The sequence below is a fragment of the Delphinapterus leucas genome, chromosome 9 (assembly GCF_059928025.1).
Source record: "Delphinapterus leucas isolate spDelLeu-1000000601 "Yukka" chromosome 9, BTC_Dleu_Yukka2, whole genome shotgun sequence".
Classification (NCBI taxonomy): domain Eukaryota; kingdom Metazoa; phylum Chordata; class Mammalia; order Artiodactyla; family Monodontidae; genus Delphinapterus; species Delphinapterus leucas.
Window position 1 is genome coordinate 93,255,206 of NC_143137.1, and position 27,788 is coordinate 93,282,993.

Genomic DNA, 27,788 nt, shown 5'->3' on the forward strand with positions numbered 1-27,788 from the left:
CTTTTCAATAAATTTTATTTATTGATTATCTTTTATAAATGGCAACAGTGTATTATAGTGAGATGAGCTCTGAGCCTGAAATGTGGACTTGAGTGTGAGTCTCAATTTTTTCATCTTCAAATTAAGAGTAATGAGTCCTTTCTCATAGAGTTCTTGAAAGGCTGAGATTAAAAAATGGTGGCCAATATTACGAGACCTTATCAGACCACAGGGTTGATCAGTTGTTGGTGGGAAGGAAGTCACGAATAGTTGGAACCCAGACAACTTACCCAGTATAGAGTTAACCTCCCTTCCTCCCCCAGCTCTGGGGCAAACAGTAGCTGAATTGCCAATGGCCTAAGGGTGGCACTGTGTGCTAGATTTGACTGGATTGACACTGGCGTCTAATGGGTCTACCCTACTGAAGGAGCATTGACAAAGACCAGTTCAAGACCTCGCCAGCTTATAGCTTTGAGCCTTCTGATCCATACACTTCTGCTCAACTTCTCTGTGCCCTAGTTTCCTCAATCATGAGGATCATAAACCTCACCTCATGGGATTATGAGGACAAGAAATAATATATGCCAAGTATTTCTCGTGGTGTCCAGTACATATTATCATATTGTAAAAGGCTCTCAGTTAACAGTAGCACTAAGATGCTGTACTGCCTTTTCAAGCCCTTTGTCGGACAGGTCTTCAGCAGCACATCACTCACAAAACTTTCTCTGATCTGCTCTCCTGTACTCTGCTGCCCAGGGTCAGGCAGTAGAAAGTGGTGGTTAACACATGAGCTTTGGACTCAGGATAGTCTTCTAGCTTGACTACTTCATGTTGATACGAGTTGAAAAGGCCACTTAAACTCTCTAAATCTTGGTTTGCTCCATCTTTAAAATGAGCATGATAATGGTGCCTACCTAACAGGATTGTTATGAGAATTAAATGAAATAATGTGTGTAATCTGCTTAGCACAGAGCCTTGCAATCGGTAAATGTTTAATAAATGTTTGCTTTGATTTGAAAAAATTGTGAACGTTTTTAATTGATGTTTTTATTAAGGTCATACAGATAGGAGGTGCTGGGGCTGTGACTCATTCCCAAATCTATCCACATCTCATGACTGTTCTATTGTAGCACACTACTTGTGTTTGAATACTTCCAGTAACAACTGCCAGTATGGTCCCTATTACTAGAAATATTTTCAGTATACATAATATGATGACTTTGTAGGATCATAGAAAACAATAGATGATTTTTAAGATCTTTTGAATTCTTGGGATCTTATGATTCTCTGGATCATAGGAAGTCCCTAAATTGAAACATTATGTCTGAAGCATTTACTTGTAAATTGGTCTTTGGAAACTAGCGATCTATTTTCCATAAGACATACTGCTATACAGAATTTAGAGACCAGTGTAGAAAAAGAAGGAAAAGGAGGTGCTGTGATATTACATTTAAAGCTAAGGGCTTCGGGCTTCCCTGATGGCGCAGTGGTTGAGAGTCCGCCTGCCGATGCAGGGGACGCGGGTTCGTGCCCCGGTCCGGGAAGATCCCACATGCCGCGGAGCGGCTGGGCCCGTGAGCCATGGCCGCTGAGCCTGCGCGTCCGGAGCCTGTGCTCCGCAACGGGAGAGGCCACAACAGTGAGAGGCCCGCATACCGCAAAAAAAAAAAAAAAAAAGCTAAGGGCCTCAAATTGTCTTCCTCCTCCCAACCTCAGTATCTGAATAAAACTAGTCTCAGCAAGGTTTCAGGAGAAGATACTCCACCCCACTAATTCAAGCTAATGTGATTGAGATGAAACCGAGGGTAGTTATCAGTTAGCCATTGATAAGTGGTGAATTGTGACCTGCCTTCACTGGTTAGGCTTACTTTGATTGTTTCTATAAAAGCTTGTATGTCCTCCAAGGGTCACATAGCCTGGGCAGTAGGATGTTTGTCCAAGTTGTTTTTTAGGAACTTGGAGTCAGCTGTGTCCAGTTTGAGCTTGAGATGATTAAGACTGGTTAAGACCTCCCACCCTCCATCTGGGCACGTGCAAATGTCCATTCGGTGACCTTTTGATGTCTGAGGGCCAAAATCTCCACCCTCACAGCATGCTAATGCTGCCGTTTTCTGAGCATGTCTCCCATGCAGAAACCTGTAGCTTGGTTGCATCTGCACAGAGCAACGATTGCCTCTCCTTTTCCTTATCTCAAATTACCTTTCTCCATGCTCCCCCTGCCTCACTTTTTATACCATAAATATCCCCAGCCCCTCGCCTTCAGGGAGACAGATTTGAGACTTTTCCCGTCTCCTGACTTGGATGCCTCAGGAATAAACCCTTTCTATGCTGCAAACCTCATCGTCTCAGCGTTTGGCTTGCGGCGCACCAGGCAAACAAACAAGACCCTCTTATTCTTCCCAAATAGTCATATGTTCATTCATTTAGCAAATATTGAGTGCCAACTGTATTTTAAGTTATGGGGCTATAACAGTCAAGAAATCGTCTGTTTCTCTAGTGTGAGAGAAGGTAATGATCTTGGGGAAGGAAATAGTTGGACAGATTTGAGACATATCTAAAATGAGTGATTTATGGAAAGGGGGAAAATTGGAGGCAGTAAGTTTTTAATCAACTATTGCCGTAGTCCATGTGTGACGAATCAAGGGCTTGAACTGTGATAGTAATAGTGGGAATAGAGGAATAAAACTTAACTTTTGAAAAGTTGTTTCTACAGGGCAATTATGTATAAATGATAAATGATGAGAAGAAGGAGTTCCAGATTTAGCCAAGGGTTTGAGTTCAGGCAAGGGAGAATATTAGGTTTATGGGGCAAATGGAAATTTTAATCATCCATGGGCAAGTCGTGTTTATGGGGATAATACTACATCTGAGTGGAAATATTCTATGGTAACTAGAAAAGGGGAACTGAGGAAAGGTCAGGGCTAGAAATAATAGATTTGGGTATCATCTGCATAGAGATGACAGGATTACTTAAGTGCTTAAAAGAAAATGAAGAATATTGGGACTGGAAGGAAAGGGTAAAAGAATTAATTTAAAAAAAACCAGAAATGGCCAAAGAGGTATTAAAAATCCAAGAAGGTATCATAGGACCTAAAGATAAGATAGTCAACAGCGTCAAATACTGCACAGAAAGCAGGTGGGATTCGGACTGTGAACAGAATATTGGCAGACCCAAGTGGTCACTGGAGACCCTTGGAGACTGAGTAAGAAAAGGTGTTGGTGGCCAAGTCATATATCAGAGGCTCAAGCAGTAATGATAGATTGGAAACATAAATAGGATAGTAACAAAAAAGGGTAAGAATGCCTGGAAAACTTATTTTTTCAAACAAAAACTTATTATTTCTGGTTGACAGTAATATGGAAGATATTGATGGAGAGGCAGGTTTAAGAAGTATCAGAGGGAGACAGCATGGTGCCTCCTGTCAAGTTTCTTTTTCTCTAGCCTCATCGATATCCTTCACTTCTCTGTATCAATGCTGATTATGTCAGTCCCCTACTGAAAGACCTCTCTGGGTTCCTCATTGCCAGTGGAAATCCAATATCCTTAGCATAGCTCACCAGATGCCTCACACTCTTGGTTCTAACCTCCCTTTTCCATTTCCTCTTTTGCCGCTCAAGGCACAGGAGATTTCACATTCTTTCCAGATTGAGTCTTCGTACACATTGCTTTTTCTGCCTGGAAGATCCTTCTTCCCACCTTTCACGTGGAAAATTCTAACTCATCCTTCAACACCTGGCTCAAATGTCACCTCATTTTTGAATGCTTTCCTGACTCCCCAGGCCCAGTGCAGGTCTCCCTCTTTGGTGCTTCGACTGCAAGTTGTTCATTCATATTTTTGTCTCAGCATCCTGCACTGCAATTCATAAATTTCGATAGCTCTGTTCTCCATTAGACTATATGATCTCTGAATACGATGACTGTCTCTTTTTTATCATTGTAATCCCCATGACTGGTGCAAAAAAAAACTCTTGCTAAAAGCATCAGGAATGAATGAGTGAGTATTAATGTAAAGAGATATATCATGAGGTATATAGGATGAAAGTGAAGAAGCATCTTAGTGCTAAGCGAAATAAGCCAGACACAGGAATACAGATACTGCATGATCTCACTTATGTGTGGAATCTAAAAAAAGTCAAACTCATAGAACGAGAGTGTAGAACAGCGGTTGCCAGGGGCTAGGGTGTGCGGGAGATTGGGAGATGTTGGTCAAAGGGTACAAACTTTCAGCTGTCAGATGAAAAGTTCTGAGGATCGAATGTACAGTATTGTGATTATAGGTAATAATACTGTATCAAATACTTAAAGTTTGCTGAGAGGAGTTGCTAAGTGTCCTCACCACACACACACAAATGGTAACTGTGATAGTGGTAATCATTTCACAATGTATACGTATGTTAAATCATCACATTGCTCACCTTAAAAAATCATGTTGTACAAATTAAATACATATGACTTTTATTTGTCAATCGTACCTCAAAAAAGTTGGGGTGGGGGGAGCTATATGAATTTGAGCAAGTTAATTTCTCCGAACCTGAGTTTCCTATTGGTCAAAGGAGGATAATACTTACCTTATAATGTGCTTATGAGGATAAAATCTACAAAATATAGATCAAACAATTAATGACCAGCATTTATTAATCATTAATGTTATAATTATTTTCAACTCCCACCTTCATGGCATGGATCTCTTATTAGTTGCTCTCTGGCCTTGGATTTGGCTGCAACTTTAATCCATTCTCAAAAGAGAAGAATTTTTGGTTCGTTTTCTAAGTTAAATTTTCATGTTAAGAAATTGAAACTCAAGTCTATCTTTAAGCAGCAGTGTTTCATCTGCCTAAATGATGTAATCTGATTAATAATAACCATTCGGCATCAAGTGAATTCAACAAAAATCTAGAATTAAATATATGGGTTGATTTAGTAAGTTTACAATTAAGTCTGAATTGTTTTATGAATCTCCAAGGAACTTCCCAGAGGAGGCCCTAGCTTCGAGACTTACTACACTGGATCCAGGGACACCCTTCTTGTCTTATCTTCAGGATTGTGTTGCCCTGAGTGAGTTAAATCAGCTCTTTCCATTTTTTTTTTTAGCAGAATTTTTGTGGTTCATAAAAACAAGCACTTACAGATTTTCTTGCATAAAGGAAAGGATTCTACATCAGATTTAGATCAAGAGATAGATTTTCAGAAGAAAATGATGGATGTGTCCTCTGGGAGTAACGGAATGCAGTGATGTTCGTCTCTGACTGATTGAGTTTAAGGCATTTGTGAACACTTCCACGCCCACACCCACTCAAATACACAAACAGTGGTCACAACTGCAGCTCCAGACGCTGCCTCTCTCCCCAGTCTCATATCCAAAGTGCATCCGTTGTTTTCCATAACATGAAATAAATCCCTCCCTTTTGCCCAGTGGTGAAAAGCTTATATAAATACTAAAACTTCAACTATTCCCCTGAGTTTTCTGTTGGCAAGCCTGCAGCTATGGGTTTGTTGAGATATTGACATGCATTTTCTGTGCAGATCTTTCAGGCCACTTGGGTGAGTCCAGTGGTGATAAATTTATGTCTTGAAAATTCATCAGAGTAACCATTATAACACTCTGTTTATGAAAACTTAAATAATTAACACCCTGATTTAAAAGGCTCCAGGTTCAAAGTACCTCTTTTATTCTTTCAACATATATCATTCTGGTGATATATATCTATATATATCTTAGCAAGTCTCCGCCAGGAGATGACTTTAATAGTCATTGAAAAGAAAATGTGGATGCGAAGAATTGACTAATTCAAAACATATAATCTTGCATTGTGGCGTTCCCATGAAAGAATATTTTTCAGTATTTAGAAGTGAAGTCTTTTACTGCGTACTAAATAGGGATAGTTAACGTTACTGGGCCATAATTAATGTGTATAATGAAAAATCTTTATCATAATGGAAAGAAAAGGGGGAAGGCATTATTTTTAAAGACAAAAATCAATGCCTGGTGTAGAGTAGACGCTCCTTAGGTGGTTGTAGAATAAGTGGATGTGTGAATAGGATTAATTATATTCCTAGTGAAATGTATACTACCTTCATTAAAAATTTTTATCAGATTCTTGTGTAAAAAATTTATATGATTGAACATAGTTGTTCATATAGTAGTCTGTCTTTTAGAGTATGTTAATTCAAACTTCTCTTTTCTTTTTATCTATTAGATGGCAATTAGAGAAGTGTTCTCAAAGTATTGACACTTTTTAATCTTTTTTTTAAATAGTGGAAAAGGTGCATTTCTCTGACATAATTCCCATAGAATCTGCTAATCTGAAATTAATTTTAGCTACGTCTGAGAGAGCTGAATAGAAGCCCATGAATATTAACTATTTCTACTACACTTCCACTAGCCCTCCCATATTCGTGAAGCATTTTACTTGCTGCCAATAATTTACTATAGCTAATGCTTTTTAAAAATTTCTTTTAACCTAGATTATTACTTAACTAAAAATAGTTTGCTATTTTAACAATTAACAGTTGTCAAATTCTTCATATATTACAAACTATGAGTGTTTATTTGTCTTTGAGGATCCAAGATTTTGTTTCTGTGCTCACTGTCTTAACAGAGGACTAAAAAACAGTAAATCTCATTAATGAATTAGGTCTCCTTTCCTTAAGACCTAATAGAGAAAAGAAAGGAAATCAAATAAGCTTTTGTGTCTGTGAAGTCCAATTTTAAATTATAGTAAAAATAAAACAGAGGTAAAGGACTTGGATGAATTTGAGGGTTGTTGGCTAAATTGAGGTATTAGTCTTTACATGTCTCCATTTGTTCTAATTGGTAAACCACAGTGCAAGTAAATAAGTAATTAAGGTTTTTTTTTAGGCCAGTGGTTGTGGCTGTTAATTCTGGTGTGCTTTAAGAGTAATGGAGGTAAAACATACAGCTTTCTTTTAAAACCAATTCATTAGTTTATTTTTTGTTTTGAGGAATAATTTAGCATATCTGTGTCTATCTTAACCTCATGTACTATTGCCTGAGACCTAAAAAACACTGCACAATGACGTTATGCTCAAAACTTCAGTAACATTATATTATCATCATTAAATTCATCAAGTGCTCAATACCACATTTGAAGCTCAGTTAATACCATTTTCTACATAATCTCTCTTCTCCAAGGGTCTCTCTGTCAAAAAGTTCATAGGGTCAGAAATAGGAGGAATTTCAACTCTAATGGTGGATTTGCAAACAAGGGGATGGGAGTGGCTATTCTTATAACTTACAGGGCAACTCAAGTTGTTTCATATTGGCAACATTCTCTCAAAACTAGGCACAAGGAAAGTTAAAGAAACATGTTTTTGTCATTATCAGTTGCTTTCAAAGAGGGCCGCAGGAGAAAACACGTTGTGTACATTCTTTAGAGTATAAAAGTGCATCCTTTTTTGGTCTCTTCCTAGGTTTGAAGAAGAAATGACCAGCAAGTGGTTACACCTCTTCGAAGGCAGTGGAGTCCCGTATGGCCCAATTAACAACATGAAGAATGTGTTTGCAGAACCCCAGGTTTGTTTTTTGAAGTTTTTAGTATGTTTCGGTTAAAACCACAAGAATTTGCCTCTCTTTTCTATCCAGACTGATTCATATAAGTGTACATTAGCCATTGATCTTGAGCTTAAGTCACATCACCTGATTTTTTACTCTTACGTTAAGGTGTGGGTCTGAAATAAAAATAATCAGAATTTAGCACTGGCAGCCTACAATCATACTTTTATATGTATCTGATCGAAAATATTTCTTCAGCAGCCATAAAGTATCCAAGGTCAGGGCATGTGTTTTTGCTGAAAAATAGAAATATAGACAATTGAAAGGTTGGAGTCAGGCACGCAGAGATCATTCTCTGCAGAAAGAAATGGGAGGACCTTCACAGCTGTAGTCCCCCTCTCATCGTATGGCTGTCTTAAAATGTACAAAGCAAGTCATCATTAGTTCTGCTGATGCAAGGCTTTCTATATGCTTTGATTAATGTGCATTACTCGTGGAGAATAAATGTACTTGAATAGAGATTTGTGCTATACATTGCTTACAGACTCCTTCTTGGGGTACAGAAATAAGGATCATCTGAAAAAATATTTCTTCTATAACATTGTTCAAATGATTTTTTTTAGATAATGTCAAAATAATAAGTTTTGATTTTATTACTTTAATCAGTATCACTGCAAGCAATTTACCATTTCTCAGATTCACATATTAATCCCACAATGTAGAGGAACTGCCTTTTTCTATGAAACTTTCGCCGTGATTATTCATGTGTCTGTCAGCTTCTGTCATTTCAAAATTATAGTTTTTCTCTTTATTCTTTTCATTTTTTATAGTGGTAGATTTTTCTTTGAAATGAATTGTTGAAAATGGAATATACTTTTTTAAGGGAGCAAACTGACCTAATTCTAACTTTGGTACCTTCATGTTACATGAATATCTGTTTAAAGGATAATTGAACTGTGTTCAGTTCAATGATTATAATATTTACTGGAGAAAAAAAGGTGAATGAATGCAGGAATTCTGCTCTGTGCTATTTTTTTCTGCCAAGATTGTGAGTATGGCAACACTTTGTTCCTAATGAAAGAACGGTCAATAAGAATTGGAGAAAAGGGTTGCCCACTTGATATGGACTGAGTCTTTGTGAAAGGGTCCCCACTACATCAGTGATTAATGCTGGTGATTCCTTGTGATGAGGTAGCAGTTTGTGCACCCTGAATGTAGACCAGAGGGCCAGTTTTCTCACTTCAAGCTTTGGCTTTAAGCTGTTGTAGGGGAATGGGTGGGTTTCACCATTATTTTCCTGCTTAAAAGTAGAACCAAGGTGTGTAGGACTTCCTGTTTAACTCAGTTTGAGGGCACATTTCTCTAGAGAGAATTCCTGAGGGTTTTTCCATCAGCACTTCTGTTGGCTCCATCTGTGTTTCATCAGGAATAAAGGCACCAAAGGAAAAAATGTTATTTTAAAAATTATTAGATATATTCAAGTGTTACTTATTTTTTAGGCTTTGATAAACAAGGATCCAAGGTCCCATCCTTAAAATTGTTCACTTTATGGGCTGGTACGGATTGAATGTTGGGTAATTAGGATTTTCATTCCCAATTTTCCCTTGTAGCTCACTTTAATTACTTTAATTTTTGTATCTCAACTCTTTTGGACCTGCAGGAAGTTTCTATTATTGGTCTATGGCTTATTTTAGTTCTTAAACAATTTTTCAAATGGAGAACAGTGATATTCTAAGTCAGGATACCAACTTTTCCTACTACCCCAAAAGTCTTTGAAAACTGCCTTCTTATCCACCAAAAAGTAGATTCTAATTGTTACAATTCTAATATCAAAAATTCTTAATCATACAGTGATAGTTATTGACAATAGCGTAGAGCTGGTCTCTTATATACCATTTCATTCTTCTTTGGAATTTAAACACCAAAATGTGTGTATAAAATTATCTGGACTTTTAGAAAGACTAGAGAGCAGTGTAATATTAGTACAAGGACCTACTGTATGGCACAGGGAACTCTGCTCAATATTCTGTAACAACCTAATCAGGAAAAGAATTTGAAAAGGAATAGATACATGTGTATGTATAACTGAATCACTTTGTTGTACACCTGAAAGTAACACAACATTGGTAATCAACTGTACTCCAATATAAAATAAAAAGTGAAAAAAGTAAAAAATAAGCAAAGATGACTATGGCAATTGTACGTAGGACTGTTTGGCACAAGACGTAAGGGCACCATCTTTCCCCTATGCCTGGAAGTGTTTGGCTCTTTTAGAAGGAATTCCCTATCATTATGTATTTTGAAAGGAATGTAGAAGCTGAAAAAATCAGGGAGTTAAAAAAAATTTGTATAAAATAAATACAGTAGTAAGACCACGGAGTCAGAAGTGTTGGGCAGTTTTATGTTTTCTAGGCTTTGGTTTCCTCAATAGTAAAGTGATGAAATAGAATCTTTTCTCTATATTGTAAGTGTTAAATGTGACAGTGTTTATCAAAGGCACATAGTAGGGATTGCTAGATGGTAAAAGTTTAGTAAATGGTAATAGCTCTGGTTATGGTGCCCTTTATGGTTATATTTTTATTAAAAAACACTTTCTTTTACTTATTATTTAGTGGATAGAGGCAAATCCAGTGTAGCTGCAGGGATGGGGATCATTAGCTTAAAATCAAGGTCTAACTAATATCCTTTTAAGAAAATCCGTCTGCAGACTTTGTGCCAAGAAGTTCTCAGCCCTTCAGTAATTTTTCTGATTACTGAAAATCTTTTTGTTTTCCGTAAAAGTCTGATTTCCGTTCAAGGTGTCCTCCCTTGTTTTTCCCCTGACGAGCTGTGGAGTTTCTTGGCCCTGGGTACATGGAACCGGCCACTTCTGTTCAGATGTGGGACCGCACCGCTGGCGCCCGTGGCCCAGCTCTCCATGTGCGCTGTGCCAGCACAGCTGCTAGTTCAACTGAAAATTGATTTGGGTGAAGTACAAGGCCTGGAACATGGCGCAGGAAGTGAGACTTTGATGAAGTGGAAAGGGGTATGTCTAACCAAAAAAAGAAAGAAGAAAAAAGATTAGAAGCATCAAAGAGCAGGAGATAATTTTCTGTGGGTCTACTTATCAAGTGGACCATTTATGTTTCATCTGTGGTTTGAACGTGGTAGACAACAAAATTTGCTTGATGGTCGAAACTGTTCCTAACCAAAATAATTTCCTCATAGTCTCATGTTTTGAGAAAACTTGCCTTTTTGACTCAACTGAAACAACAAATGATTCTTTTTTTTCTTGGATAGATGCAAGGGTGTCTACCTTTTATCCTCTGATTATATGCTACAGACCTTTGCACAGTTAAAATGATCCTGCAGGCATCCACTGTTAAGTCAATCAGCAATACTACAGGAGATTTTGGTCTGTATTTACTGCTATCTCTGAGAAATTTTGATCCAAAACCCTTTTAGTGGTAGTTTTATTGTTTTTTATCCCTCAATGATAAATTATCTGTGGAAAACTCTGTGCATTGTAGAAGTATAATATAGATTATCTGCATGTAGATTTTAATAGTCATGTTTCCAAGTGCTTTCTTAAAATATCTTCTTTTAATCAGGCCAAGATTGTGTAGTACATTAAAGGAATTCTTAAAAAGTTTAAAAAACTTACTAGATGACCTCAGTATGGTCCTATTTAACATACCCTTGGGAACATGTGCATGAAATACATTGTGGTTTGAGGTTTTCCAGCCCAAACAGACTTAAAAGAAAATGCAGCTTTTAATAGAAACTATTCAAATTCCTGCAAAAATAGGTATGGATCTCACCACTGAGAGGGTTTAAAAGCATCATTATCTACCATGAGAATCAAAAGAGAATGTGTTATCCTGCTTTTTCTATTTTGCTCAAGACCGTAAATTTGGCGGTTCTAGTGTATCACCATTTTTGAATGAAATGCTCAGTTAAAAAATATATGTGTATATGAATGACTGAACCTCTGATGAATGTTCTTCTTTCTCCTTGATGCCATGACCTGTGGGTGGGGAAGAGAGGGCAAAGGAAAACTGGTGTTATTTAACAGAGTCTTCACATTTATACCACACAAGTTGAATCCATCAGGTGTAAGACATCACCCTGAAGCATCACTTCTGAGAACTATTGGGAGGGAAATATCAGAACTGAAATATCACAGCTGGCCCTGATTTTAACTGGTGCCAAACACCTGCAGACTCTAAAAGGATACCAAAATAAAACCCCACCCTGTGGCAGCAAGCCAGCCCTTAACAACCCTTCCTTAACTTTGCATCACCATCAAGATTAATTTAACATTTTCTACAGAAACCTTATTCTTCCTGTCCCAGAAGGCCATTATAACTCCTGTAGCCAGTCTTTCGTATGGGATAAATATGTCATAGAAACAGAGTGAAGTCTTGAAATATTTGATAGCTTAAAATTATCTGTTGTTTTCATATCATTATTTGTGGAAGCCTGTGAAGTTGGAGGCTTTATTAATCTCTAGGCTAGCTCATATTCTCCAAGTGACTTTGTTTTAGCACATTTTGGCAAAATATCTGAGCATCTGGGGGAAAAAAGCCTTTAGGATTCATATAGTGAGTGTCAGAAGCTCCCCAAAATACAGAGCTATTTTTCAAGTCCTTTCTACCTTATACATGCAGACACACTTGTGCACACATGCACACACATACATACACACATGCACTACTGATGCATTTTAAAGATTGCCTTTTGAATGACATTAGTTAATATTTATTGAAATGCAGTTGCATAGCCCTGGGAGGGTTATACAAATCAAGCAAAATTATATCCTTGTTTCTAATACTGCTGCGGAATACATACATACAGTGCTCCCTGTAACTGGAAAACAGTTGATGAAGATCTGAGGTAAAACAGTATGTCTGGAAATAATTCCTAGTAGACAAAAGAGATACAAAAATAAAATTTATGTATATCTCTGAGTATATATGACACATTTCAGATAGTCAACAAATTCAGACATTTTGTTCTGTGATACCTGGGTATAATATTTTCAGTTTTGGAAAAAATAATCTGTTTCATACGTAAGTGATCAAATGAAATAAAAATTGAAAGTTTAAGGATTCAATTTTATATTAAAATATAAGACAGTGATATCCAATTTTATTTTGTTGTGTTGAAAAGAATCGTAATACAAAAAACCCTCATGCGTTATCATGTAAGAGGAAACCTATTGAAATGTCAAATAAAAGTTAAGGTCTTAGTATTACATTACTGGCATTTTATGTTCATTCTTTATGTATACCTAGGAAATTTGGATGCATCGGGTTTTTTTAAGCTATCACACTTACATATTTAGATATCTAACTGGAATGCCTTGGACATTACCTGATTGACATTGATGGAAAAAAGGTAATAGAATTTATGTTAAAGAAAAGTCTCTCTTTTTGTTATTTTCATGAAAGGCATGGTTCAGGGCAGAGGAGACTGTAGTCACTTTTTCATTCAGTCAGTCACTCAGTTATTTGTTCAGCAAATAGTAATTTCTGGCCTGCTATATATGTATGGTCTTTTAATTTTTTTTATTTTTGGCTGCGGTGGGTCTTGTGGCTGCACACGGGCTTTCTCTAGTTGCGGCGAGTGGGGGCTACTCTTCTTTGCGGTGTGCGGGCTTCGCACTGCGGTGGCTTCTCTTGTTGCGGAGCACGGGCTCTAGGCCCGCGGGCTTCAGTAGTTGCAGCACGTGGGCTCAGTAGTTGTGGCACGTGGGCTCTAGAGCGCAGGGTCAGTAGTTGTGGTGCACGGGCTTAGTTGCTCCACGGCATGTGGGATCTTCCCGGACCAGGGATCGAACCCTGTCCCCTGCATTGGTAGGTGGATTCTTAACTACTGTGCCACCAGGGAAGTCCTGTGTGGTCTTGTGTTAGGTATCTGGCCAGGGGAGGGATGAAGGAAAACAGTGAAGCAATAGGACAAAGATGAAACTATTAAGCATTCAGGAAGGTTGTACAGTCCAGTTTAAGGTAGAAAGTGTCCAGTGTCACAGAAGAGTAACACAAAAATGCTCTGGGTATTTTTAGTAGCAAGAAATGATAGGTATAAAGCATCATGAGATTCTCCTATTTAATTAATTAACAAAAGCTTAAAATCTGACAAAGACTTGCAAAATGTCTTAATCATGAAATTTACCAAAGAACTCTTTAGCCTTTTAAATACTCTTTGTAATTAGCTTATCATATTACTAATAAATTCCTTCTCAATGATTAAGCGGAATTTAATGGAGGGTTTCAATTCTATTCAGTAATTTTGAAGATATTTGTGATCTGAGAAAGTCTGAAGACTTTTTTATTTTTATTTTTGGCAAAAGTTATTTTCTCTGTCTCTCCTCTTTCTCACAGTTTATTCATCAGACTCCACTTATCTCCTATTTCAGAGTAGAGATTCATAGTATAAGCATTGACTTTTACCGAGCCTTGAACTTTCAAGTCAAAGACATAATTTATTATTTTGATGAGTAAAAAATAGGAACCAAGAAAGAGTAATCTCAGGAAAGTGCCAATAAAAATCACAGTGAGGAGCTTCCATACTGTTTTCCATAGTGGCTGTACAAATGTACCTTCCCATCAACAGAGCACAGGGTTCCCTTTTCTCCACATCCATGTTAGCATTTGTTCTCTCTTGTCTTTTTCATGATAGACATCCTAACAGGTGTGAAGTGATATCTCACTGTGGTTTTGATTTGCATTTGTCTGATGATTAGTGATGTGTACTTTTTCATGTACCTGTTGGCCATTTGTGTGTCTACTTTGGAAAAATGTCTATTCAAGTCCTTTGCCCATTTTTAATAGAAGTATACATTAAATAATTTGAAGTTTATCAATACAGTGGAACAATATATTGCCTTTATCTCATGGTTTTGAGGAATGACATGGAAAGTGTTCATTTATAAAAATAAAAATGCAGCATACAAAATTGTGTATATTGTATGATCTCAATTTTGTAAAACTATTCTCTTGAAAACAATCGTATGTTACTTTGTAATCAGGAAAATAATGGGTTTAAATATTCCCATAGCTTAAATAGTTTCTTAAGTGGAAATTTAAAATGAATTTTTGTTATTTTTAAATAGTTAAAACAGATGCCAATACGGAATGCTATGATTTCACATATGTATTCAAATGAAAATACTTTTTTATTGAGGTGTAATTGGCATATAACATTATATTAGTTTCAAGTGTACAACGTAATGATTAGATATTTGTATATAGCATGAAATGATCACCACAATAAATCAATTTAAAATCCATCACCATCCATAGTTAAAATTTTTTTTTCTTATGATGAGAGCTTTTAAGATCTACTTTCTCAGCAACTTTCAAATATATAGCTTATTAACTATAGTCCCCATGCTGTACATTACATCTCCATGACTTATTTATTTTATAGCTGGAAGTTTGTACTTTTTGACTCCCTTTGCGCATAAAGATACTTTTAAGTATCATTTATTGTAGTTATTTACGTACATTAGAAACATTCTAGTTGTACTATTGGTAGTACTGAACATGAACAATGATCGACAAGGACTGAGCACTATTGATATTTTAAGAACTTTTCTAAAATGATTAATAATGAAGGAGGAATAGATACTAAATGGTGTATTTGTCACCTAAAGGGAGCTTGGAATGGAGTTCTATGTTTTTTGAGAACTCAGCAGTTAAAAATGCACCCTGAATTTACAATTTATCTCTTTTATTTTTGTCAGTGTGCTTTAGGTGTTGTACTAAGAAACCACTGACTAACCTAAGGACATGAATATTTACATCTATATTTTCTTATAAGAGTTTTACAATTTTTAAGTCTTATATTCAGGTCTATGATCCATTTTGAGTGCGTGTGTGTGTGTGTGTGTGTGTGTGTGTGTGTATGAATTTATCTCATTGTTCCAGCATCGTTTGTTAAAAAGATTATTCTTTTCCCATTGAATTTTCTTGGCACTCTTGTTCAAAATCCATTGGCTCTTAAAGAAAGGTTAATTTCAGAAGTTTGATTAAGAGTGTCTTGATTAATTTTCATATTTGTGTGAATTTCTCAAACTTTCTAAGTTTGATTTCTAATTGTATTCACTGTGTTTGAAAAACATACTTTGTGTGATTTCAAGTTCTTCAAATTTATGGAGGCTTATGTTATGCCCTATCATAGAATCGATCTGCAGAATGTTCCATGTGTTCTTAAGAAGAATGTATATTTTGTTGAAGTATTCTGTAGATGTCTATTAGGTCTTGTTTATACCATTGTTTAACTCTTGTATTTCCTTGCTGATCTTCTGCCTAGTCATTATATCCATTATGGAAAGTTGGGTGTTGACTTCTCCACCTCATACTGTTGCATTGTCTGTCTAACCTTTCAGTCAGTTTTTGCTTCATGTATTTTTGGGCTCTGTTGTTATGTGCATATATGCTTATCATGGTTATATCTTCCTGATGGATTGTCCCTTTTATCATCATGTCTCTCTCTTTACTTCTATAACATGTTTTCTTTTAATATCTATTTTCGATATTTCTGATATTTATATATATATATATTTTTTAATATAACCACCCACTCTCTTTTATGGTTGTGGTTTGCATTGTACATCTTTTTCCATCCTTTTATTTTCAGCCTGTTTGCATGTTTGAATCTAAAGTATCTCTCACATAGATAGTATATAGTTGGGTCCTGCTTTTTTAAAATCCAATTTGCAAATATCTGCTTTTTGATTGAATTTTATTTTTTTTCACATCTTTATTGGAGTATAATTGCTTTCCAATGGTGTGTTAGTATAAAAGAGTGAATCAGGGCTTTCCTGGTGGCACAGTGGTTGAGAGTCCGCCTGCTGATGCGGGGGACATGTGTTCGTGCCGCGGTCTGGGAAGATCCCACATGCCGTGGAGCGGCTAGGCCCGTGAGCCACGGCCGCTGAGCCTGCGCGTCCGGAGCCTGTGCTCCGCAACGAAAGAGGCCACGACAGTGAGAGGCCCTTGTACCGCAAAAAAAAAAAAAAGGGTGAATCAGCTATACGTATACGTATATCACGATATCCCCTCCCTCTTACGTCTCCCTGCGACCCTGCCTATCCCACCCCTCTAGGTGGACACAAAGCACCGAGCTGATCTCCCTGTGCTATGCGGCTGCTTCCCACTAGCTACCTGTTTTACATTTGGTAGTGTATATATGTCCATGCCACTCTCTCACTTCGTCCCAGCTTACCCTTCACCCTCCCCATGTCCTCAAGTCCATTCTCTACGTCTATGTATTTATTCCTGTCATACCCCTAGGTTTCTCAGAACCACTTTTTTTTTTTTTTTTAGATTCCATATGTATGTGTTAGCATACGGTATTTGTTTTTCTCTTTCTGACTTACTTCACTCTGTATGACAGACTCTAGGTCCATCCACCTCACTACAAATAACTCAATTTCATTTCTGTTTATGGCTGAGTAATATTCCATTGTATATATGTGCCACATCTTCTTTATCCATTCATCTGTCGATGGGCACTTAGGTTGCTTCCATGTCTTGGCTACTGTAAGTAGAGCTGCAGTGAACATTGTGGTACGTGACTCTTCTTGAATTATGGTTTTCTCAGGGTATATGCCCAGTAGTGGAATTGCTAAGTCATATGGTACCTCTGTTTTTAGTTTTTTAAGGAACCTCTATGCTGCTCTCCATAGTGGCTGTATCAATTCACATTCCCACCAAGAGTGCAAGAGGGTACCCTTTTTTCCACACCGTCTCCTGCACTTACTGTTTGTAGACATTTTGATAATGGCCATTCTGACTGGTGTGAGGTGATAACCTCATTGTAGTTTTGATTTGCATTTCTCTAATAATTAATGACATTGACGATTCTTTTATGTGTTTGTTGGCAAGCTGTATATCTTCTTTGGAGAAATGTCTATTTAGGTATTCTGCCCATTTTTGAATTGGGTTGTTTGTTTTTTTTATCTTGAGCTGCTTGAATATTTTGGAGATTAATCCTTTGTCAGTTGCTCCGTTTGCAAATATTTTCTCCCATTCTGAGGTCTTGTTTTGGTCTTGTTTACGGTTTCCTTTGCTGTGCAAAAGCTTTGAAGTTTCATTAGATCCCATTTGTTTATTTTTGTTTTTATTTCCATTTCTCTAGGAGATGGGTCAAAAAGGATCTTGCTGTGATTTATGTCATAGAGTGTTCTGCCTATGTTTTCCTCTAAGAGTTTGATAGTGTCTGGCCTTACATTTAGGTCTTTAATCCATTTTGAGTGTATTTTTGTGTATGGTGTTAGGGAGAGTTCTAATTTCATTCTTTTAAATATAGCTGTCCAGATTTCCCAGCACCACTTACTGAAGAGGCTGTCTTTTCTCCATTGTGTATTCTTGCCTCCTTTATCAAAGATAAGGTGACCATATATGCGTGGGTTTATCTCTGGGCTTTCTATCCTGTTCCATTGATCTACCTTTCTGTTTTTGTGCCAGTACCATACTTTGTTGATTGCTGTAGGTTTGTAGTATAGTCTGAAGTCAGGGAGCCTGATTCCTCCAGCTCCGTTTTTCTTTCTCAAGATTGCTTTGGCTATTCGGGGTCTTTGTGTTTCCATACAAGTTGTGAAATGTTTTGTTCTAGTTCTGTGAAAAATGCCATTGGTAGTTTGATAGGGATTGCATTGAATCTGTAGATTGCTTTGGGCAGTATAGTCATTTTCACAATGTTGTTTCTTCCAATCCAAGAACATGGTATATCTCTCCATCTGTTTGTATCATCTTTAATTTCTTTCATCCATGTCTTATAGTTTTCTGCATACAGGTCTTTGTCTCCTTAGGTAGGTTTATTCCTAGATACTTTATTCTTTTTGTTGTAATGGTAAATGGAAGTGTTTCCTTAATTTCTCTTTAGATTTTTCATCATTAGTGTATAGGAATGCAAGAGATTTCTGTGCATTAATTTTGGATCCTGCTACTTTACCAAATTCATTGATTAGCTCTAGTAGTTTTCTGGTAGCATCTTTAGGATTCTCTATGTATAGTGTCATGTCATCTGCAAACAGTGACAGTTTTACTTCTTCTTTTCTGATTTAGATTCCTTTTATTTATTTTTCTTCTCTGATTGCTGTGGCTGAAACTTCCAAAACTATGTTGAATAAGAGTGGTGAGAATGGGCAACCTTGTCTTGTTCATGATCTTAGTCGAAATGATTTCAGTTTTTCACCATTGAGAATGATGTTGGCTGTGTGTTTGTCATATATGGCCTTTATTATGTTGAGGTAAGTTCCCTCTATGCCTTCTTTCTGGAGGTTTTTTTTATCATAAATGGGTGTGAATTTTGTTGAAAGCTTTCTCTGCATCTATTGAGATGATCATATGGTTTTTCTCCTTCAATTTGTAATATGGTGTGTCACATTGATTGATTTGCATATATTGAAGAATCCGCTTGCATTCCTGGGGTAAACCCCACTTGATGATGGTGTATGATCCATTTAATGTGCTGTTGGATTCTGTTTGCTAGTGTTTTGTTGAGTATTTTTGCATCTATTTTCATCAGTGATATTGGCCTGTTGGTTTCTTTTTTGGTGACATCTTTGTCTGGTTTTGGTATCAGGGTGATGATGGCCTCGTAGAATGAGTTTGGGAGTGGTCCTCCCTCTGCTATATTTTGGAAGAGTTTGAGAAGGATAGATGTTAGCTCTTCTCTAAATGTTTGATAGAATTCACCTGTGAAGCCATCTGGTCCTGGGTTTTTGTTTGTTGGAAGATTTTTAATCACAGTTTCAATTTCAGTGCTTGTGATTGGTCTGTTTATATTTTCTATTTCTTCCTGGTTCAGTCTCAGAAGGTTGTGCTTTTCTAAGAATTTGTCCATTTCTTCCAGGTTGTCCATTTTATTGGCATATAGTTACTTGTTGTAATCTCTCATGATCCTTTGTATTTCTGTAGTGTTAGTTGTTACTTCTCCTTTTTCACTTCTAATTCTATTGATTTGAGTCTTTTCCCTTTTTTTCTTAATGAGTCTGGCTAATGGTTTATCAGTTTTGTTTATTTTCTCAAAGACCCTGATTGAATTGTTTAAGCCGTTCACACTCACTTTTATTATTGATAGGATTTCCAGCCAACATTTGCTCTCTGTTTCATGTTTTTATTTTTCTATTTCCTTTTCATTGCTTTCATTTGCATTAAGTGGGTATTTTCTAATGTAACATTTAAATTCTTTTAGTGATTTTTGGTGATTTTTTTTATTAGTTTCTCTAGGCCTATAATGTATATCTTAACTTATCAGGTTTGACTTCAGTTTTATACCAACTTAGTTACAGTGAAATATGGAAACTTTACTCCTATATAACTCCTATAGATATGTATGTATATTATAAACTCAGCAATACAGTTATAATTGTTACTCTATAAATGTTATGTAATATTAAGTCTTTCAAGGAAGCTGATGAAAGAAATGAGAGCTAATTTATATTTATAGAATTTTTAATATTAATCTTATGTATGCTATTTTGCCCTCTTAATTTCTTCTCATTGATCTGAGTTCTAGATTTAAGTTGGATTTGATGTCCTTTCCTTACTCCAACACATGTTTTTTGCTCTTATTCACCTCCCTCGTGCTCTTTATTGTCAAATAGATTACATTTCTGTATGTTATGCGTTCAAAAGTACACTTTTATACATGTTGTTTATTGCAGTAGCATTTTGAATAAGTCAAGAGAAGAAAGGAGAAGAAATATGCAATTGCACTGTTGTTTGTAAATGCCTACATGATTATCTAACTGGTATGCTTTATGTGCGTTAGTGTGTGGATTTGTAGTGCTGTATGGGTCATTTACTTTCATCCTAAAGAATTTTCTTTGGTGTTCAGTGTAATGTAAGTCTGCTGCCAACAAATTCTCTCAGCTTCTGTTTATCTGGGATTATCTTTAGTTTGCCTTCATTTGTGAAAGATAGTTTTGCTGGATACAATATTCTTGTTTGATAGTTTTTACTTTCAGCATTTTGAGTATGTTGCTTCACTGCCTTCTAATTCCCATGGTGTCTAATGAGATGTTATATGTTAATCTTATTGGGTTCCCTTTATGTGATGTAATTTTTCTTTTGCTCTTTTCAGGATTTTCTCTTTGTCTTTGAGCATTTTGAGTATGATGTGTCTGGGTGTGTGTTGATCTCTTTACATTTATCCTACTTAGAGTTCATTGAGCTTCTTGGATGGTAAATTAATGTTTTTCATAAAATTTGTAAAGTTTTATTTCTTTGATTCATCTGTTTCTTCTTCTGGTACCCCAATTATGTGTATGTTGGTGCACTTAATGGTGTCTCACATTTCTCTGAAACTTTGTTTCGTTTTCTTAATTATTTTTTCTTTCTGAAATTCAGACTGAATAATTTCTATTAGTCTACCTCTGAGTTTGAGTTTGCTGATTCTTTCTTCTGATAATTCAAATATATGGTTGAGCCCCTCAAGTGAATTTTTCATTTCAGTTATTGTACTTTTCAACTCCAGAATATCCATTTGATTCCTTTTAATAATTTGAATATTTCTATCTCTTTATTGATATTATCTCTTTGATGAGGCATTGTCTTCATATCTTCCTTTAATTCTTTAAGCATGGTTTCCTTTTGTTCTTCAATCATGTATATAATAGCTGCTTTGAAGTTTTTTTCTGCTACGTCCACCATCTGGGCCTCTTTAAAGGCAGTTTCTATTGCCAGCTCTTTCTTTCTGTGTATTGGACACAGTTTACTGTTCCTTTGCATGTGTCATAATTTTTGGTTGATATCTGGACATTTTAGATCCCCCTACCCCAGAGGTTGTTTTGTTTGTTGCTTACTAGGTCAAACAACAGTGATTTGGCTGTGCTAATTCTGTGAAGTCTTTTTTATCTGCAGTTCACAGCTTCTGATGTCCCAGCTCAGATTGGTTCCACTTGTTTTTATCTTTTACCTAGTGATCACTCCTGGGCAGGCATAAGCCGTTGAGTCAGAATATCACACTTGGCGGTTTCAAGGTGATTGGGCTCAGGCTGCATGTTCTGATTAGCTTTCTGTGGGCCATGGTTCTAATGTCACTTCAGTTTTCCAAACTTCTGTAGAGCTATCCAAATCTGTGATGTGTATTCACCACCTAATAGCCAGCCTGAGATCTGGGTGGTGTTGTATCTGTTAGTTCAGTTCTCAAAGTGTGGTTTGTTGAATTCAGTATGTGCGTATGCCCAGAAATTCATAAACAGCCTTATGCAGTTATATTCCCAAGCCTCTTTCTCATGACCTCCTTGGTAATTTCCAGTTTCCTGGGGTGCCTCTTTTTGGTCTTCTGGCCAGAATGCTATGGCTTTAGTTATCCTGTTCTCCTGTGCACTTCCATAACTGCTCCTGTCTTTGGGACCAGGTGGCAGCCGGACAGAGATAGGAAAAGAACAATGGATTTAACTCCACTTTTTTGAAACTGCTGTTCCATCAAACTTAAAGGGACGTTCCCCTTTCTTTGGATTTTGGCTTTTGCTGGTTCCCATTGCCTCTTCTAGTCAAAGCTGCTGCTACCACTCTCACCTCAGTACTGCCTGAGAGCTGGGGTAGGGAAATGGATAAAAGAAAGCAAAAACCAGGAGATTTCCATGCTCTCTTTGAGTGTTATGCATTCCCTTTCCTATTCCTTGAGCCAGAACTGGAGGCTTCTCCTGGAGCTTTCTTTGTCTGCACCTATTTTCATTCTGGCTGCTATAACAAAAATACCATTGACAGGGTTACTAATAAACAACAGAAATTTATTTGTCACATTTCTGGAAGCTGGGAAACCCAAGATCAAGGCACTGGCATATTCACTATCTGAACCCACTTCTTGGTTCATAGGCGGCCATTTTTTTCACTTGATCCTCTCATGGTGGAAGGGGTGAGGGAGCTCTCTGAGTTCTCTTTTATAAGGATGTTAATCCCATTCTTGAGGGCTCCATTCTCTTGAACTAATCACCTCCCCAGGACTCCATCTCCAAATACTATCCCACTGGAGGACTAGGTTTCAATGTATGAATTTGGCCAGGGGTGCACAAACATTTGTCTATAGCAGCGTCCCAGTGCTCAGTTTGTTTCCTATGTGATTGGGTTCAGACCTGGGGATACAACAGTAAAAAAAAAACTGATAAACTTTCCACTTATATGGTAGTGTTTGAATTCTGTTCTTCCCCTCTCTGTCTGCTGCTGTTGACTTTTGAGTCCTTAAAAAGCTGCTTCATTTATTCTGTCCAGGTTTTATAGCTGCATTCAGTGGGAGACAATGTAGAGTATACTTATTGCTTCATAGTACCTGGAACCTGAACATTTCAACTTTAAAGCAAACATTTCTTAATATTTAAAAAAAAGTTTCTAGATCATTTTTCTTGAAGAGAATCCTAACACAGTTGTTAAGTTAAAGTAACTCAAAAAGTTCATGTACTTTGCAACTACTTTTTCATGCAAATTAGAATTTTTAGGAAATGTCTAATCAAAAGAAAATATAGAAATAAATTGAATGAAGAGGTTAATAAATAACTGGAACTACAGTGGACTCCAACTTTTATACTGATTGTCGGGTAAGCAGATGTTATAGTTTTGAACATTTATATGAATATATTTAGATTAATACATTATTGCTTTTGAATTCTTCATATATTGGGATTTTGTTTAGTTTTTTGTTAAAGTAAAGTGTTTCCTGCTACAGTAAAGAAAGAACGTCTTTTGACCTATGGGAATGAGTGGTTAGGTTGTCCTTAAACTATTTTCCTTAAATGTCAATTTTCTATGTTGGTCATCTGACAGTTACCTAGCACTTACTCAGCATTCTCTGGCAAATGCAGTGTTTTGGAGTCTGAAGGAAAACAGAATTCTCAGAAAGAGGAGTAAGGTATCAGAGCCTGCAATGGTCAGGGAGACGGGGCAAAAATTTTTTTAAGAAAGAGTCTGTTTTCTTGTTTCTGAGCAGTACTAAATCATTCACCAATTTTCACGGCAAATATAATACAAAGCTGGGACCTCCTGTGGTGCTAGGAAGTAAGGAAGTGCCCACAAAATGATGGGAACGTGTGGCAAAGGCATTAATACAAACGAGCCAAGTTCAGAGAGGCCCCAGTAGCCAACGCAGGACAATTTGAATAACAAAACAAATATAAGATAATTATAGTAATGGACTGTAATCCACAGAATAAAATAAATATCCATGACTCCATACTGATATAAATAAATAATTGAATCAGTCAGTAAATGTGGAAGAATGCAAAGAACTCTTTAGATTGTAGAGTTTCAACTAATAAACATAAAAGAATCAGGGAAATATGAAATTATCTTTAGGTAAACATCACAGTAATAATTATTGCAACAAAGAACTGTTGAAGGGTACTAAAACTATGGTGGACAAGAGGATATTTGTATAATCTCAGTGTACCTCTTTATCTTCTCAGTTATAAAGAAAAACTAGGAACTTCACCGTGGGGAACTCTTACTGACATCAGCTTAACCAAGTGATTCAAGTTAGTAGCACCAGTAATAAGCTCTGACAACATCATGAATCTTTCCTTATGATGCATAGCATCGCTTTCTTGCCCCAAATTTAATTGTGGGACAATATCTGACCAACTCAAATTGAGAAATTCTATAAAATGCCTGACAAGTGCTCTTCAAAAGTGTCAAGGTTATGCAAGACAAAGACTGAGGAACTGTCCTAGATTGGAGAATGCTAAAAAAAATATGACAATTATTTGCAATGTGGGATACTAGATTGTATCCTGGTCCAGAGAAAAGGGCATTAGTGTGACACTTGTCAAAATTCCAAGTCTCGAGATTAGTTAGTGATATTGTTTCAATTTTAATTTTTTGCTTTTGATAACCAAACATCTGCTATCAACATCTTATATGTTAATAGCAGAAGATCGGTGATGAGTATTTGAGAACCGTGCTTCGCAACTTTTCTGTCCACCTAAAATTATTTCAAAATAAAAAGTAAAAAAAAGAACACAGAAATTTTATTTCAAATACCTCACATTGTATAAATACAAAGGTAAAGAGCCTTGCATTAAAAAAATGAAAGTGTGAAGTGTCAAAGGGGAGTCCTCTATAGAACATGCAAAATAAAATTTAAAGTTTTATTGCTTCTCAGGTGTCCATCATTTAAAAACAATGCTTATCAAAATATCAGAGGGCTCTTATATGCCATTGCACTTGTTTTTCTCACATTTCAAATTGACTGATTATAATAATTCTCTCTTTGCTGTTCAGGGATGTGAGACTCTGAGTAGTTATGAAGCCTGAACTATTATTGATATTTCTGCATCATAGTTGAGATTTTATTTCTGATGCCTGAGGACCACTAAGACAGCAACACACGCAATCAAATGTTCAGATCTTTTTCACACAACTGTAGTTGATCCCTTGTCAAGAATTTAAATGAAAGATAATTTAAATTCATTTTTCTTTAGAAAACAGATTTTTGCTAGTTTATAAAATGTAATTAAAATGTTACCAGAATGCAGTTACTCTTGGAAATACTTCTCTACAGATTCTCATTTTTGCAAAATAGATATGTCTCTTTTAACTTTTATGAAAAATGGTTAAATTTTCACAATTGGTTTCAGAAGCTATCCAGTTTCTTAGTGGTACACTAAGTGTCAATAGTTGTTGTAAGCCCTTTTATATCATCAGGCAGTGATTCTCAAACAGGATGTGCATTAGAGTCACCTGGGGAACTTTTCCAAAATCTAGTTCCTGGAGCTCTAGCATCAGGGATTCTGATAACACAAGTCAGTATGGAGTTAAGGATATCTGGAGTTTTAGAAGATTCCCCAAGGAAATGTAGAAATGTAGAATGCTTTGGAGAGGGGAGAGTGTCATGGTTATGAACATGGTCTTTCTAGTTGTGACAGACCTGACTTTTTTTTTTACACAAATAAATTATGAATTTAATTTAGAAACATGACAAAAATGGGCAAAGGATAAGTTAGAAAGCTCCTACCAAACTGAAAAAAAGGTGTATGCAGTTTATATTGTTAGATAAGCAGACCTGACTTTTATTTGGGCTCTGCCACTTACTCACTAGATGACTTTGGGCATTACTCAACCCTCATATGCCTCAGTTTCCTCCTCTATAAAATAGATGTTTTAATGATTTTGACCTCATCTTTTTAAAAAATATTTCAATGAGAGAAGATAGTGCACATAAAGTGTTTAAAATGAAGGCAATTTTTATTGATTAGTTTTTTAAGATGATTAGATGTTTTCTGGAAAATGCCATAGTGGAAGGGAAGGTATTTCAGGCAGAAGCAGCAACCAAGCAAGGGAATGGGATACGTGAAAAATGCCTGGGGAAATGTGAGAAGGGCAGGTGGTGTGTTATGGCTGGAGCGTAGAGTGTGGATGAGATATGGTAGGAGGTGAAAATGGAGAACCCAAGAGCCGTTTTATGGAATACTTTATGCCATGCTGAAGAGTTTGATCTGTATCCAAACTGTTTGTCAGAACATGTAGTATGATGCCAGCTCCTGGAAGTGCAGCAGATGTACTCATACCAGCAGCAGTGTATTCTGGTGATACTGGGTAGCTATGAAGCCCAGGAGAATATAGGATGTAGGTATGCCTGTGTACACCTATATATGACATATGTTGTGTCTATTAGTCCCAGAGTAGAGATTCAGTATAGAAAATAGAAGTTCTAAGGTCCAAGCCATATTTGACACAGCCTACCAAAAAAAATACATTATCAGAGTTAATGGGAACTTAATCATTATAGCTATTCATTCTTTGTTTTATACCTTGTCAGCCATAAATCTGGGACTGAACCTCTCATCACCTCTAATTCGGGTATTAATCAAACTATATATGACCAGTGAATGAGCACTGGGAAGAAGTACGCCCCAGGTTACAGGAAGTCAGCTACGTTAATATATAGATGTGTGCGGGCATGTTGGGGAATGGTATTTATTGAACTGCAACAGGACTGACATATCCCATTCTAAGCTCTACTCCTAGCCATCTTGGATTGTGAAATCTGTTTTAAAGAGCTTTCCCCAAGATAAGATTCAGTTCCTAGTCCCATGGAGCTCCATTTTACTTATCCTCAGATTGTCACTAAAACAGGCGGAAGCCAGGACCTGACTGCGTGGGGACACCCGTGTGCAGGGGCAGACACAGGCTAAGCGTGATGCCATTCTGTACTCTGGGATCGTCTGACCCAAGGCACACAGTGCCATCATGTCATTGAAAAAGTTAACTCTTATCCCGTAAAAGTTTATGAATGCGTCTAGGGTTTATTTAAATTAGAAAATTCTCACACAGATAGTGGTGGCTGCAAGGTATAGAGGCTCAGAGAAGTATATACAAACTATATTAGAAGCACAATTAAATAAGGACTATATTTTTTCAGAGTCTGAGAAACTTGGACTTGGAAAAGAAGATGCCTTAGATGGTTATGATGACGATGCGTCATTGTCAGTTCTTCAGTTGCAGCAGTGGGGCTCTGGTGGCAGATGTTGGTAATGGGGGAGACTATGCATGTGTGGGAGTTGGGGTACCTGGGAACTCTGTTTGCCTCTCAATTTTACTGTAAACCTAAAACTACTCTAAAAAATGAAGCCTTTAAATATGGAAAAAGGAAGATTCCCTAAACAATGTTGATGTTACCTTTAGACTAGGCTTTACAGCATTGAAATGGAGCTCAGTTTGTTGTCTGAGACCTGAAGATTCAGAATTCATTCATGATCAAATATTTCATGAGTGCCAACTGTGTGCAAATTAGTGTGCTAAACAATGGAGGGAAAGAATAGCAATACTTGGTTGACTAAGCAAATATAAGACTAATTAATAAACAGGAAGACCAAGTTATTTCTTTGCTATGAGAAATGTATTTGCTTCAAAGCCTTTAATATGTTATATCTACTTCCCAGGGTATAATTTTTGGGTGTTAAGGAACTCATGGGGAGCTAAGTTAATAATTAGGCTATTGTTGATAAAGATGAGATTTGAAGATCACTGGAGTTCAGAATTTTTTTTCCACTTTTTATTTTGAAGTAGTTAGCTTCACAGGGAGTTGCAAAGATGGTACAGAGAGGTCCTGTGGACTCCTCACTTAGTTTCTCCCAATGATTGCATCTTACATAATTATAGTATAATAACAAAACCAGGAGTCTGACTTTAGTACAGTGTATGTATACAGTTCTATGCCATTTTAATACACAAGTACGTAGATTTATGTAACCATGAACACAGTCAAGACACCAAACTCTTCCATAACCATAAAGATCTCCGTTATGCTACCACAACTGCCTCATTCCTAATTTGTCTTCCATCACTATAATTTTGTCCTTTC

The 27,788-nt window shown here is 36.7% G+C and overlaps 1 protein-coding gene across 4 annotated transcripts in view; it reads left to right on the forward strand.

The window, feature by feature from the left end:
* SUGCT (succinyl-CoA:glutarate-CoA transferase) overlaps positions 1-27,788 on the forward strand; it is a 793,918-nt gene that overhangs the window by 299,189 nt on the left and 466,941 nt on the right. For all 4 annotated transcript variants that reach the window (XM_089917071.1, XM_089917070.1, XM_022593044.2 and 1 more), the window contains one exon: positions 7,412-7,514. In XM_089917071.1, coding sequence (XP_089773197.1) covers positions 7,412-7,514 — 103 coding nt within the window. The remainder of the gene's footprint in view (positions 1-7,411; positions 7,515-27,788) is intronic.